Here is a 16773-nt window from a genome sequence, read left to right on the forward strand (position 1 = left end):
AAACTCTTTACATGCTGCAAGTCTGTCACTAATTAGAATGCTATTAATTTATACACATTAGTCATGTATTCTCCCAAATGGTAACCAAAGCAAACATCATTCAACTTTTGTCACATAAGGAGAACTGGTGTATCCACTTTTAACTGCAAGCTAAAAAGAATTTGGCATTTGTTCATTACCGTTATTTTGGACAATGTTTTTGCTTTCATTTTTTTTTTTTTGAGAACTCCTTTCAAAACAAGTGGAGACGATAAGACTTTCAACTTTTTAAATTGATTTCTCCAAAAAGGATGTGAATACATTGAATCTGCGCAATATGTATATATATATTTTTAAACTTTGGACCAAAATATTATTAACTTTTTAGTCTCAAAGACTTATCTTCTTTAGAGACATGTATCTGCGGAGAGGAAACGTATTATACAGCAAGTAAAAGAAATGATGGATTTAAATGTAAATGTTCAGGTGCTGATTGTAATGGAGGAGGAGATTAACTCAATATGGCCGCCAACTCAGTAAACGGTGAATATGCAACAACAGTGACAAAAGAGCGATAAAATAAACAAAATATTCAACAAATTTTATGAGTGCGACTTCTTTGTCGTCGTCGTCGTCGTCGTCATCATCCTTTTGATCCGCCTGGAGAGAAGAACAAAGAACTTTTGTAGCAGGTTTTTTGTCTTTGACAGAAATTGATATTGCAGCCTGAGAAGTCGTGATAGGTACTGAAAAAAGTGTCCGTTGTCTTAAAACACATTCGTCTACTCCTGAAAGAAAGAAAAGCACATTTTCCATTGAAATATAATAAAAATAATAAAATGAATACTACTACTACTAATAATAAAATAATTCTATTACAACTACTACTACTACTACTAAAAATAACAAGAACTGAAACATGAACTACCCCCAGCTCCGAAATCATACAAAAGAATGATGAAGGATCAAGGAGGATAGAAAGATCAAGGAAGCAGAGCACTAACTAGACTTCGGTTGATAGGATGCGGAGAGAATATTGGAATGTTTATTGTCATGCAAATCCCAGAATTGCCAATAAGAAATCAATGGTAAGCTACTGTTGCAATGATGCAAAATCATTTATAGTGCTTATGAAAATAGGTAGTGAGATTTGGAAAGTAAAGGATACTTGTCACTCAGACTCCAGGGAACACCTCTGGTTACTCTAAGTGAGCAATCACTGATGACAACCTGTGTGCGAACTCTTAGTGAGTACTGAATAACAATAATATGGTCTACTTTATATTTCTATTAGTCTGTCTGCCTGTTCCACATTTTTTCAGAAACAATGGGACTGAGCTGGCTGAAATTTTGTATGCACCTTTGTTTTAAGGTGCAATGAACTAAGTATTATGGTATCTTTTCAATGCAACGTAAGGGAGTAACAGGGATTAGTATTTAGTGCAGAAATGAGCACAAATTTAACCACATTCAACCATCAATTTGGCATAAAGCACTTATTATAAGTCAACAGGCTATAACTTTTGCACATATTTTTAACATGCTAAAATATCCAGTTATGGAATCTATTTACAATGATGTTTTAGTTGATATGACAACATTATTTAATTTTGGAACATTTAATTTTTTTAAATCCTTCAATCGGCAGTAATTATCACTTCTTGTATTGATGATCGCAAAAGCATGAAACATTAGTGTCTTTACGTGTATATATAATTATTAGTCGTTTCTTGAAAAAATATTTTCCTAGTTAGTCTTGCAAGCACTGTATTAATTTGCTTTCAAGACTACCCTCGTCCTAATGTTATTGCAGGGATCATCAATTGTTTACTATGAAACACTGTTTGAGGGACTTAAAAACAAAACAGTATGTTAATTAATGGCTTCCCAGCAGTGTTGATCTCACACCAACTCTCAAAAAATAAAAACAAAAACGTTCCATATATATATATTGTAAAACTTATCTAGAAAACAAAATAGGTTCAAGATTTCATACTAGAATTGTCCGCAAGAACCCAAGACATAATGGTTAAAGTACTTGACGAAATTCTGAATTCTGTTTTAAAGTTACTCTTCTGGAGGTTGAAGGTTAAATCCTTAGTGCAGACAGCAGTTAAAATGTTATTGTGAATTACTTACAACATTTGTCAGTTATGGCTGACAGAGATTCTAGATACATAAAGGGTTTTGTTTGAAATTAGGTGCAGATCCTGGAGTTCGACAGAATACACCAAAAGAATATCAAGGGTTTTGGATGAAAATTGTGAAAATAACAGATGAGAATAGTAGTCCAAAGAATCCAAATAATATGAATAATCAATGTTCACCTCAAAAATTGAGAAACATAAAAAAAAAATTAACAATGCATGAAGAGAAAAGTTTTATTTTACCTTTCAGTTCTTCGTAAGAAAACTGTTTCAAAGCAAACTGAAAAAGAAAATGAAATTCAAATTTTTAATTAACATTTTTGAGACAAACAAAAATTATTGAATACCTTAAACACGATTTTCTTATTCACATTAAAAGAGTACATTGCCACTTGGGCGTAAATAGACTATGTAGGGAGTTGAGCAGCTAAATGTCTGCTGATATTACATTTAAATCTCTGCAAGTCTTTGCAAATTAGTGCAGTCAGGGAAGCAGGAGATAGGGAGGGAATTCCAAAACATGCTGGTTAGAAATATATGATTTTATATAAATTGAGAGTACATCTCAATCTGTTTATATAGATACTGAAACAGACAAAATGTATTATTATATTCAAGTTTCAAAAGAAAACTAGAAAATTGGACAAAAGCATTTTTCAAATTTCACTTCCTGTTTATATTGGTGATCTTTTAAACCAACACATTTCAGGTGAAAACATTACATACTTGCATGTCATATTGAAATTAGTATGAATTCCAAAAATTACAAAAAACGATCTAGTTGAAGTGTTTAGATGTATTTTTAACAAAAAATCATCCGCAATTACATTCTGAAATGAGTTAGTTTAAAAATGGCAGATCCTTATTTTGTCAATTAAAGTCAAGGGTTACCTACCTTGTTTGTTATACAGAATTTGTCGCACAACTCATCCACAATAAAACTATATAAAATTCAATAATCCAATAAATTCTTATTTTACTTGTAATTATATTTTATTGGATCATTTTTCATAATTTTTGGAATTTATACTAATTTTATCATGACACACAAGTATGTACAGGGCTCTACATTGCGAGTGAAACAGTCGCATTTGCGAGTGATTTTTCAAAGTAATGACTAGAAATAATGAAACGTTTATCTTTTGGCGATTGCATTTCTTTCACTGACAATCTTCCAAAGCTCACTACTGAATGAAAAATATCTTTTCAGCTTTTTCTTTTAATAAAATGAACAAGGTTAAATTATTTAAACAATAAAAGTTTGATAGAACTATATACTCTTTTTAATGAATGCTGTTTAAAAAAACATTTGAAGAAAACAGAATGTTTATACCTTCAAGTATCCACATAAAATTTGTTGCATTGTAGAATTGCACTTATTTAAAAATATACAGAAAAATCTTTATGATGTATACTCGTCACAGAACGAAGATGTCATATTCTAAAAATCATGTGGTTTTGGCTAGTAACTTTTCTATTTGGCTAGTAAACGAAAATATTTAGTTGTCAAAGGTCAACTAAAGATAAATTTATCCATAGAGTCCTGATGTAATAATGTTTTTACCCGAAATGTGTTGTTTCAAAGATAAGCAATGTAAGAAAGCACTCAAATTTCAATATTTTGAAAAGGAAACTTGGGCAAAAATGTTAGTTTCACATTTGAATTCAAATCAGAAATAAATACCAAAGAAATATTCACCTCTTCTTTCTCAACTGATTCTTCCATGTTGGCTACTTTTTTAATCAACTTGTCAGTGAAGTCATCTTCAGGTGATGGAGGTGGCACCGTGTTGTCCAAATGCTTGAAATCCGGTTTGATTAAAAGTGTTAATTCTTCATTGACTTTTGGAACCAATGGAAATATTTGAAAATTATCTTTCTCAGAATTGTTTAAATTGGAATTATTAACACCAGGGTTCAGGGATTTCTCAAGCAATGCCCTTTCGACTTTGGAAATATGCCAAGTTTCAGAATTATGTTTCTCACCATTATCATCTTGGATATTTTTATCGGAAAGCGGAATGTTTTCTGGGAAAATTTCTTCTAATTTTTCTAACTCATTTGTCTGCGAGTCATCCATAAGAGACTTGCTTTGAAAGACGGATGGATTATCAGCAAATGCTTGTGATTTAATATCGGGACAGATAATCATTTCATCTACCGGGTCTTTTCTAATGTCATTCAAATTAATATCAACAATGGAATTTGGATATAGTTCAGCATTTTCGCCTTCGTCCTTCTCATCAAATTCTTTATCTTCATCACTCACATCACGAGGAAAGAGGTCATTTCCATTATGATCATAATTTTGGTCGGACTTTTTGTGCTTTTCAAAATAATTATTCAGCATGTCACTCACGGGGAGTTCATGCTCCCCATCACTGCCATAGTCATCATCGTCGTCTTCATCATTGATCTCATTGTTGTCTTCATTGTCGACTTGCAGCTGTATTCGCTGTAAAGTCTCATCATCCAAGTTCTGCTGTTTCATTTTGGCAATCCGTTGAATTTGATTCATCATGCTGTTACCCTGAGATTTTTTTCTCGCATTGTTTCGTTGAGACATTCGTTCTAAATATTCCTGATCGGCTTCTTCACGTGAAAGCTTTTGAGTGAGAAATATGTGATCAAGATCCTTTTCATCGATCACCTGAAAAATTCAAAGCAAAAATTAATCAAAATAGTCAGGATAGAATGCACATACTAACAGGAATTGTATAATACCAATGACATAATACAAATTATATATACACTAATTACACAATCGCTAATCTAATTAACAACACTCACTATGTCTGTTTGCCTCTACTTTTTTCAAATTGCATCTCCTCCAAAGATACAGGGTCACCTAGTGGCACAAGGTGGGTCAAATGATTGCACTTTTTGTAGACTGTTTTTTTTATAGTTTTTTTTTAATCAGTAAAAATAGTTGATAAGGAGTCCAAATTTTTAAAAATTGGAACTTGGTAGATGTTAAAGTATTCTTGTACATATGTGTAGATTTTAATTATTTTGTATCCATCTGATGATAACTCAAACAATAATGACTAAGACTGGAGCGCTAAATGTTTTGGTTTCAATTCTAGTTGCTAGTACCCAAGTAAGATTTTTTTTAAAATCACTACTATCCCGGGGGAGGGGGAGAGTTACTATCGCTTAGAACTGTTTATATAGCCCCTAGATAATATCTACGATTTGGGAATGAGGGTCGCATCTAGATTTATTTACAGTGACCTTTACAAAATTATTGCTATTTTGGCTTCTCACGTGTTGATTCAGCTTTTTCGTATGAAAAGCGAAACCAATTCAAACACGACATGGTTCTCGGCTTTCGTGCCGAAACGTCCAGAAAGCAATCTGCTTTTGATCAATGTGGAGTTTCTCCTTATATCAGACAATTGCTATTCAATTTGGACAATGGGGAACTGCTTCCCCCCGCCCACCACCACCACCACCATCATCATCTGGGGGAAGCGAAAACTAAAAATACCACCACGTCATCGTAACGATCCCGCAAACCTCTTTCACTCGCTTTATAAGCCTTTACTTAACACGTTAATCAATTACTCTCACTCGTGGGTGAGACGGTTAAATGGTTGGCTTTAAGCCGCCTCCCGACCAAAACTATTTTCTTTTTTTCTTTTACACCTTTAAACACCCGGGCAATGTTTTTTATTACTTCGCTTATTCTTTAGTTTACCCCCCCCCCCCGCCCATACACACAGGTTCGATCCGACCGGTTTATTTATGCCATTTTTTTTTTCGTTTTGTTTTTTCCGATTTTTTTAACATCGTATTTTTTTATGATATTTAAGTAGGGTTATTACTTACCCCCCTCCCATACACACATACAAACACCCAGGCAACATCGGGTACCCCCCACTAGTCATAAGAGAAAAAAAAAAGGAAAATGGCATGATGAAGAGAAAAAAGAGGAAAAACGAAGATAAAGCAAAAGAGAACAATAAAAAGGCAATAATGAAGAAGAAATAAAAAGGTAATGATTTAGTCGAAATCAGAAGTAGTAATGATAGTAGTAGCAGCTAAACATTTCTTGATCTGCTTATGAAAAATTTGTCATTTTCTTTATTTTTTTCTCTTTTGAAATAAAATTCCTCATCCAAAATACTTACCTCAAACGACATGATCGCTGAAAAGCTTCCCTCACTTTTAGATAGTTTTGCCGCCATGGAAACAATTTCTGCTGTTCCTGTTGGAATTATCTGCCCTTGCCATGTGCAATCATCTTCATTCTTCTGCAAGTGAGTCCACGTTTCACCTTCAATGAATGCAACTTCGTCTGCGTCCGACAGAGAGACTTTCACTTTTTCTGTTTTGCCAATTGCAAGCAATCTTTTATTGGGGCTGAAAATCTGGTAGGAATCCTTGTAACTGCTGAACCTCTTGGGAAACGGTAAGCAGTTTGTCATCGGCCATGGCACCTCCAAAACAATACAAAGAACCTCAGGGTAGCCACCTGTTTGGAGGTAAGGAGAGCATTAAAATAAAAAAAAAAAACAAGAAATAAAAGTGAATCCTTTAACAGGAGAGGCTGGTTTTCTCTTTGAAGATTGACAGAAAAGGATAGAGAGAAAAGGATAGAAGGAGAGAGAGAGAGAAAAAAGGGGCCCACATTGTTTGAAGATAGTGATTTCAATCTTACTCAAAGCAGGCCAGAGTATTAGTTGACCAAAATGTGGGAAGACAACAACAACCACAGAAGGCAGTAATTACTGGGAGTACAGTTACAAGACTCAGCATTTCTATCCCATCACAATTAACCACCTAAAGAAGGCCAGAGGATGAGTTGGCCGAAACATGGTGAAACAGCAAGTATGAAGATGAGGATAACAGTAAAAAGAAAAAAAAAATCCATACACAGATGCAAAGAGATAGAGAGAGGGAGAGAGAAAGAGGAAATTATGTCTATATATGTAAAATTTAATGCCTACATGTATGTGTGTACCCTATAGAAATAAAGGCTAGAGAATTTATATAAAATTTAAAAATGTATTCTTGTGTAAAATTAACTGGAGAAGATAATGAAAATGTTATCTTAAAATGCATCCTTAAATGAGCTATGGAGAAAAATATCCTTCCAGAGAGTGGGGTTGATTGAGTTTTTTTGGGTTTTTTTTTTTCTTTTAACTATAATATAGGAAGAAAACACTAATTTTGTTGCAATAGTTTTGACATACTGAGAGGGTATGACCACAAAGATTTGGACGATTATATTTATAACCAAGGGTAATAAGAACAATGTAATCAGATGCCAGAATTGCTTTTTAAAATGTACTGAATTTCTGTGAATTCTTCATTCATGGTTTTCTGGCTTGACATGAGAAGACCCCTACACTCTTGATCCCGACTGGATTAATTCTTTACCTGGAAAAGCTTCTCTGACTTGATTTATGCTGCCATTTTTCTTTACTTAGGACAACTACTTTTTCTATTACAAGAATGGTTTTATAAACTGAAATTTCTATGTATTCCTTCTAGAAAGGACTTTGTATTTTCTTTAATGTTTCTTAAGCTTCTCTTCAAACTAGGGAGGAGGAAGAATAGAAGATACAAGAAACTTGGAAAGTTTAGTTAAACTGCTTTTATCAAACACAAAGCAAATAATTTAAATAACGATGCAACACACTTGATTGTCTCGGATGTCTACAACTGCTTGTGCAACACATCATTTGAATAAGCAGAAACCTTCTACCAAAGAAAGAATCTATAAGGCATGTGTATGATGTATGTGTTTCGGTTGTTTTGTTTTACATACTTTTCAGGTTATATAACGTCGAATCCAGTCATTTTGGAAAAAGTGACTGTACTTCAAATTCTTTATATCTTTATTTATTCATGCTATTTTGTTTGTTTTCGTTTTTGAATTTGCCGAACAAGATTGAGTTTTGCAGAAGGGAAAGGAAAAACAATAGCATCAATGTTTGGTGCATTTTAGTTCAGGAATTCAATATCTTTAGACAGCCTGATCTGGTAGCACTAGTAATAATGTATGGAAGTGAAACCTAACCAGTGAGGGTTTAAGATATGCATTCAAAGGAGAGAAATGATATGAGAATGATATAATGGTATGTAATCAGTCTTAAAGATAGGATTAATTTTGTCAACCTCAAAGAAAGATTGAATCTGAATGATATCTGAAAATATGTGAAGAACAGGAATTTTCTTGGTTTTGTCATATTGAAAGAATGAATGAGCTTTCTTGGGTTAATAGATCTAGAAGAGGCAGCAGGGCCAGTTTATAAGGGAAGGTCAAGAATAACATGGGAGGAAGTGATAACAAAAATGGACTTAAGAAAAAGCAAGATAATTAAAAATCTAATAAAATTCACTTACCTTCGTTATTGCCACTTTTTGCAAATAAACTGAATTTATAAAATCCTGGTTTGGGAAAGCGAAGATTGAAAGTCACGTTCTCGCCACATCGGTACCAACCAGCATAGTCGGAGAAATCCTCTTTTGCATGAAAAGTCATTCTGGGAAAATAATCAATTTCTTGTGGAACAAGAACACTGAATGTATACATGCCATCTTGTGAAACCGTTGTTAATCCAGGAAGTGGGTCGATCATTTTTAAACCCAGTTTGTGAAAGATTTCCAGGGGGCCAACACGGCTGTTATTTGTCTGCGGATAAGGATCCACCTCTCCAAAGTCTTCCATACAACACACAAGATAGTTGCAAATATTGACAAATTGTTTTTCGGATGGATCGGTTTTAGCAAAAAGACACAGTGCATATTGACCTAAAAAAATCCAAGGATAAAGTTAAAATATGTATCTATTATCTATATAATAATAATATGCTAAGGCAATTTCATTACCAACATTAAACGTTTACACAGATTTTAAAAAAGTGAGATCGTCTATTGAGTAATGTCACTAAGATAAAAAGATTCCAAAATCAAATTGTCATTTTGTTGATCAAAATAGTCCAATCTATTATATAACGGGCAAACGTCTCTGCATACGTGTTTTTATGTTCAGCTAAAATTTTAAATATTCAAAAACACCCACGACATTTATATTTTCTTGATCAGCATTGCCCAAGATGAATAATATCTAATATTTAGAAAAATTATTCAGTCTTTAACCCTAAACTGATGCAGATTTTGTCTGAGGATGTCGGCTTTTTAGTCGTAATGTACTAACTAAAATGAAGGACTTAATTTTTTAATCAAAGAATTATTTCCCTTATGCAAGCTTCTATACAATATATATGCTTCATTTTATAAAACAATATTAAAAAATAAGACTTCTGCATAATAATAATAATCTCCTAATATAGAAGTAATATGACATTTTTAGATATACAAGAAGGAAATCTTAAACAATCTGTGACAGTTTATGAATTTTGGAAGGACATCAAAGAATATGTTTAGAATGATGTCCAAAATTGAACATTTTAACATGCTGGAAGAAATAAACAGTAAGATGGACAACATCTTGGAATTTTGGAACAGTAGAGAAAATATAATTAACAGACTAATGAGAAAGACTAGCATAAAGCACATAAAGGCCTGATCATCCAATTCTAGATTTTGCTCTCTAGTTAAGAGAAGGATGCTCCAAATATAAACTCCAAGTCTCCGTGTATATATCTGTCAGCGTCCTTACAGCAGAAACGAAAGTATTTTGTCATGTTAAAACAGGAGGAGTTGAGAAGTTTAGGTTAGTTTCACTTAAAATGCTAAGATATTCGGAGAGTTTACTACAAGAAAAGACTACATCATCTAGTTTACTTGATGTGTAAACTTTAATAGTCAAAACATGAACAAAAAAGGACAAAAATATTCCTCACCTTTTTGTGGGATTCTCACATTCACTGTGGCAATGTCATCCAACATTCCAAGCAAAATATATCGGTCCAAGTTTTTTTCATCGACTCTCATCAACTGAGCAATCATATCTACATTGTAGTCTAATTTGAATTTAATCTCAGTTTCTACACTGTCCACAAAAATTTTTCCTCGCATGTGAGTCAGGGGGATAACACCGGTCTTCTTTATGTCAACCCCTGGACCCCATTCACTTCTCAAGTTGGTCGGCAATGGCATACAGTTAGCCTCGGGCTTTTCACAATACAGCACATATGAACAGAGCCATTCAAATTTGCTCTTGGAGTCTTTACCATAGATTTCAGCCTTGAATTTTCCCGTTGTTGGAAACCGAATTTCTACGCACACTTTCTTTTCTTCAGGGTTCCTCTCTAAAAATAGATATTTTTGTAGCCTTTCTTGGCCACAGTCAACTTTTGTCGACCGATACAATTCATATGAGAAGGAGAGATCTTCTCGATTCGTGTTGATTTCGATATTAACAGCACCATCGACTGATTTAAGTGTGCACCATGGATGACTCTTAACTTTTAAATCGAACTGGAAAAATTTTGGTTTTAGCAAAATAACTTTTTGAAACTCAGGAAGGGTCAGGGGTCGCGCAAGCAGCTGCCATACCTCCTTGTCAGGGAAATGGCTATAAATAAATTCTTCAGGATCCGTGAGGAAATAGAATTCATCAAACTCATAGACATCATGTGGAATTTCTTCGTTTTTCTGTCGATTGAAGTCAACAGGCTGCCATTCTTCAGCCTCAACGCCAGACACCTTTCGAGAAGCCCAGTGGACATCGATCAGATACCAATCCTCCCCAAGCAAGACAGCATTCCACATATTATGAGTGCTTGCAGTCAGTGGATCGCCCACGTTGTATCCGATACCTTTGGAATGTCCACTAATTGTTGCAGATGGGATTTGTGCATGTCTGCAATTTTAAAAATAAAACAAATCTCAAATTCAAGAATATCTTTTGACCAAGTGAAACTTGTAAAATAAATAATAGTCTTTTGTTTCAAGGGAAAATATTTTAATTTGTACTTCCTCAGAGGATCTCTCATTGGGGATACCACAAGCTACTAATATCATAGGGATCATTCAAGAATACACGTTGACAAAGTGAAGCTTATAAAATAATTTTTATCAGTTTTTTTTTTAATAACAAAAAAATCAAAGTCCTTTATATATTCAGGGGTTTTATACATAAGTCTTTTACCGTAGATTTTTTTATGCAGAAAATAACAGAAAGACATTCCTGAGTTTTCTTAAAGTGCTATTTTGGAAGAATTAAGGAAGGAGACACTAATGAATAGAACTAAAGTAACTAAGGAGGGAGATACTAATGAATAGGGCTATGACAACAGAATATTCTTTTCATTGTTTTGACTCGAGTATATATCTGACAGACACAATCAACCAAGAACCAGATCACTCTATATAAAAACATACAAGATATCAATGGATATATACATAGTTTCCCTGCTGATTATAACTACATCTTCACATCCAATGTCAAATTCTTGTGATAAACTACTCCATAAAACATCACTTTGATCAATGTTAGTACTCCCATAATGTTCCACATCTTTAAGCTGATAATCATTATATCTCATTAACTCTTATCTTCAAGTAGTTCTTTAAAATCTGTTGCAAAGAAAGTAAGTTTCGTTTATCGAGCTAGGAAACTTCTCACACCTCACATTTTGAGTGGAGAAAGATTCTTGTGATAGAACAATAATCCAAAAAGGGATGGCAAAATAAATAACTATTGTAAAAAAAAGACAATTATCCAATTATGAATATTAAATGTAGTTGTTCCATTAATCCAGTCAGAGAAGCTTTGAATTGTAAAAAATTCTAAGTTAAAAGATGAAAACAATGGTAATATTAATTCAATCAGGATCAGAAGAGCTTCTTGTGTCAAGATAAAAACCTTATGACTAAAAAATTTAAAGAGATTAATTATATTTTATAAAGCAATTCTGGTACATGATTAGTTCATTCTTAAATAGATGCTGCCATTTTGGAAGATTGACACGTGACTATTCACTGAATATCCCAAGAGATCAAGATTAATATAGGATCTAGGAAAATTATCATTCATAACCATTTGCATATGCATAAGGTGTCTTCCGGATGGATTCCCAGGTTACTGACACTTTTTTCAAAAGCGAGAACATATCAAGTGTTTAAGAATGAACTTTGTGATCTATAATGAATATGTCTTTTTTTCTTCTCTGCAGATAAGATGTTGCTACTATAACGTCATTTCCATGGTAATTGAGCTCCATTCTCTAGTTCTATAAAAGATGTATTCATATAAACTAATCGTCCCCATCCGATGTTGTCCAAGATTTGTTTTTTCATCAATAACTTACACGACTGAAATGTGAAAAAGATTTTGCCATTATTTTTTTTTAGTGCAAAAGTCAACAAAAAGGGGAATAACTGTTTGACAGTAGAAAGTTATTTCCCTTTTAAAAGTAGAAATTTTTACATATGACGTTGATGCAAAAATAATGTCATTATTTTTGCATCAACCTAATATATTCTCATAACAACAGTATGTACACACTTTTGATAATACTTTCAGATACAGCTATTTCTGGGAATAAAATATTGGGTGCTTGTTTACATTGGTGATCTTTTAAACCAACACATTTCTGGTGAAAACATTATTATATACTTACATGTTATGTCAAAATTAGTAAAAATCCCAAAATTTAAAAATAATCCAGTACCAAATAACTACAAGTAGAATTTATTGGTACACACGTCCTAGGTATTAAACAAGATGTCAGGTTCATAATTTTTATTCAAATGACCTTTTGGTATATTTGATATTGAGCAAAATAACTACAAGTAGAATTTATTGGATGCTTTAATATGGAAAACTTGTGCGATCAATTCTGTATGACAAACAAGGGAAATAACCTTTGACTTAAATTAAGGGTCCGCCATCTTTAAACAAGATTTCTAGGAATGTAATTGTTATTGACTTTTTTCTTTTTTTTTTTTTTGTTCAATATTTCTAGCACATCATCTACTGGATTATTTGTCATAATTTTTGGACTTTCTACTAGTCTCATCATGACATAAGTACATAATGTTTTCACCTGAAATGCGTTGTGTCCAAATGGAAACTCAAAACTCTATTCAACCATTGCAAACCTAAAACTGTTTATAACTGTTCGTAACTGTCGCAAAACTTATTGCGACTCAAAATCCCTGTAAACTAAGTCTATCTACATTTATATCCATATCACCTTGATTAACAATATTACTTCAGCTGCCTTTTATGTATATTAGTGAACAACTTCCTCCCCATTATTCTGCTGATAAAATTATTTACTCATTTTTTGTCATTTTCCTCTTTCTTTTACTTCCTAACATATGAGAGAGGGCTCATCAATAGTATCATACAGACATAAAAAACGGGAACTTACTTGCACATTAGATTAAAGATTTTGTCATATCGACCTTTGCCATTTTTCAGTTCATTTAAGAAATGAGCAGCACAATTTGGTGAAGCCTCGTTTTGAACTTCGTAATAACGCAGGTCTTGTCCAGAAATCCAGCGGACAATGGCACGCACAGCCGAAACATCGTCTTCATAAGGACTAACCAAATAATCGACCAGCTCTTCAATGTTGGCTGTCAACAGGGATACAGGTGCCTGAATGAAAAGGAATAGAGTAAAAGAATAAAGACAGAAATAAATGAATGGGCAAAAAAAGAGAGAGAGATAATAGTATAAAAGGGAAGAAGAGGAAAGACTAAAAGAGAGAAAAAGAGAATTGGTAAGGCAAAGAGAGATCGGGAGAGTAAAAATAAAGAAGCACAATAGAATAAAGTGTGTGTGTATATATATATATATATATATATATATATATATGAGCTTAGGGTGTGCTCTCTTCAGATGTTTTTGTAAAAAGTTTTTCTTTAAAATGGGGGGTTGAAAAGTTATTTTTACCTCCGCTGATACTAAATGTGTTTTTCAGAGTGATGTGTGGTCTCAGACATTCTGTCTCCAACTGTAAGTGTTCAAAATATCCGGTCAAAGTTAGATTCAAAGAGGGCGCTTTTGGTCAATTTGGTGAAGGTTTTTATGATTTTTTAGGGTGTTTTTTCTTTCCCTATGTATAGCACACACTAACACACAATCACACACACATACATATACATACATGTACATGTACACATGCACATGCACACATACGCAGGCACACACACATGCACACACGCACATACACAGAAATATATGTAGGAGCATACACATATACATACCCACCTACACACTCACACACGTCCACCACTAACACGTCAGGCACATATTGGTTAATTATTTTTATTTTTTCTTATATATATATATATATATATTTTTCCAACCAAAACACGCATGTATATATGCGCTTAATCATTCAGACATAAGTATACGCACACACACACACACACACAAGTAAGATGGAGAATAGGTAGGAAAAGATATATATACACACATACACGCACATACACATATATATATACATACATGTGCGTTATAAAAATATTTTGAAATAAAAATATGATGAAAACCTTTAAAAAACCCACAATTGTTGATGGCTACACTCTTTTAAATATATATATATTTTTTCTTATATATATATATATATATATATATATATAAGAAATCATTGTTGTTAAAATAAACAATCATTAAACATGGGAAGCTCATGCATTTTACAACAAAAGCATACTCGCTGCGCTCATGGCTTATCACCATTGAGCGGTCAAGAAACAATAAAAGTTTTTTTTCTTTTACATACTTGTATGGTCTGGTGTTCATTCTTTTTAGCATCGCTCTCCATGTGTGTGTGTTCTCCAGTAGTTGTCATCTGTTTGAGTTTGCTATTATGCAGATGCCTCTCTCAAGTTTATAATTTTTAATCAAATAACTTTTTGGTACATTTGATAATTATTTTATTGTTCTTGCAGGTGCACGCTTTTATCAAAATGATTTCTTGGTACATACGCCCGAGGTATTAAACAAGATGTCAGGTTCATAATTTTTATTCAAATGACCTTTTGGTATATTTGATAATTATTTTGTTGTTTCTTACATTTGTCACCAAGTGTACGCTTTTGTCAAAATGATTTCTCAATACACACAACTGGATAGCCAACACACACACACATATATATATATATATATATATATATATAAAATCAAAATTTTCTATTTCGAATATAACTTTTTAACACAAAGTTCCATTAAATTGCTCAATAGTAGGAATAAAACTATTTCTTAACCACTTTTTCATTACATGAACAAAAAACACATTACGTTCTTCAAAAAAAAATCTTTCATTGATGATTAGAGCAAACATTTGTTTCAGCCTTTACTAATATATATATAAAGTTCATTATATGTGTTTTTATTTTCAACAGGCGGTAATAACTATTTTAATACGGAAAAAATCATTTTTATTATTTAGATTCTTTAGATTACTATTCTCATCTTGAGTTATTATTTTAACAATGTTTTAGTCAATTTAACCGCTGACATTCTCTAGGCATGTCTTGTTTCAACAAGACACACCTAGAATCTGCATAGAATTTTGAACAAACCTCTTTATTTAATCTACAGAAGTAACATGCTCTCTTTCTACCAGCCAAAATCAGAAGTCCTAAGTAATTCGCAATTGTACCTTTGAATCTTGTCCGCACTGAGAATTGAACCCTAAACTTCTAGAAGAGTGTAACTTACAACTGAAGTACTTTATCCATTGCATCACAGGTTCCATTCAAAATTCTGTGCAGATTCCTGAGTTTGACAAGATACACTTGAAGAAGGTCGGAGGTTATATCGACTAAAACATTAAAATAACACTAAACATGAGAACAGTAGTCTAAATTATCCAAATAGCATGAATTATCAATCCTCATCTTCAAAAATCAGAAACAGAGATAGAAATTTTCAAATTAACCTAACCATCACGTAAAATATACATTAAACCAATGATGATAATGATAAGGACAGTAAATCATTTTACTTACATGAAGGGCATGGTGATCAACATCTTTGAAGTCTTCTTTCTTGAAGATCTCAAAAGATTTAAAATATACATTAAACCAATGATGATAATGATAAGGACAGTAAATCATTTTACTTACATGAAGGGCATGGTGATCAACATCTTTGAAGTCTTCTTTCTTGAAGATCTCAGATTTACTCCCTCTACTCGGATGGGGAAGAATTCTTCCTTGACCGTCACGAGGAATTGGTCGTTTCAGGTCTACTGCAGCCTGCTGAGCTTTTCGTAAAAGTTGAGGGGTTGGCGCTTGTATATGGAACTTTTCAGGTTTAAGTGCCTCTTTTATAGCATTGAAATAACCCTTAGCCGCAATATCAAAGGAAGAGGCATCAAAATAACCCTTGGCGGACATCTTGGGTCGAGCCGTAAAGTTAGGACTCCGACTCGAAAATGATGACGGAGTTTTCAATCTGGAATTAAAACAAAAAAAAATAAATTTAGATTTTCTACTTTTAGAGGATTTCATATCAAAACAGCAATTATTTATGCAAAATTATTGCTATAACAGCCTTGTTTCTCTATTTCATTTATAAGTCTTTTTTTGTAATTCACCTGGTGATTCGCTCCTACAATTCTCTCTTACCATGTCAATGCTGTAGTTTCAAATACAGATTAACATTTAGAATTTCCAGACATTTCTCTTCACACTTTGATAATCTCTATCCTAATTGCAACCACGCCTCATGGGTTGGGAAGAAATAAAAACTAGTGACAATTTTATT

The 16773-nt window shown here is 33.0% G+C and overlaps 1 protein-coding gene across 1 annotated transcript in view; it reads right to left on the reverse strand.

Moving 5' to 3' along the window:
- Positions 1-16773, reverse strand: part of LOC145248747 (uncharacterized) — a 199072-nt gene that overhangs the window by 91669 nt on the left and 90630 nt on the right. Inside the window, exons 2-9 of the mRNA XM_080110392.1 lie at positions 16131-16461; positions 13424-13653; positions 9944-10905; positions 8481-8888; positions 6260-6603; positions 3826-4776; positions 2370-2406; positions 499-767 (exon numbers count right to left, since the gene is read on the reverse strand). Coding sequence (XP_079966518.1) covers positions 499-767; positions 2370-2406; positions 3826-4776; positions 6260-6603; positions 8481-8888; positions 9944-10905; positions 13424-13653; positions 16131-16403 — 3474 coding nt within the window. The 5' untranslated portion in view covers positions 16404-16461. The remainder of the gene's footprint in view (positions 1-498; positions 768-2369; positions 2407-3825; positions 4777-6259; positions 6604-8480; positions 8889-9943; positions 10906-13423; positions 13654-16130; positions 16462-16773) is intronic.

The sequence above is a fragment of the Euprymna scolopes genome, chromosome 27 (genome assembly GCF_053919585.1).
Source record: "Euprymna scolopes isolate OS-2025 chromosome 27, ASM5391958v1, whole genome shotgun sequence".
Lineage (NCBI taxonomy): Eukaryota > Metazoa > Mollusca > Cephalopoda > Sepiida > Sepiolidae > Euprymna > Euprymna scolopes.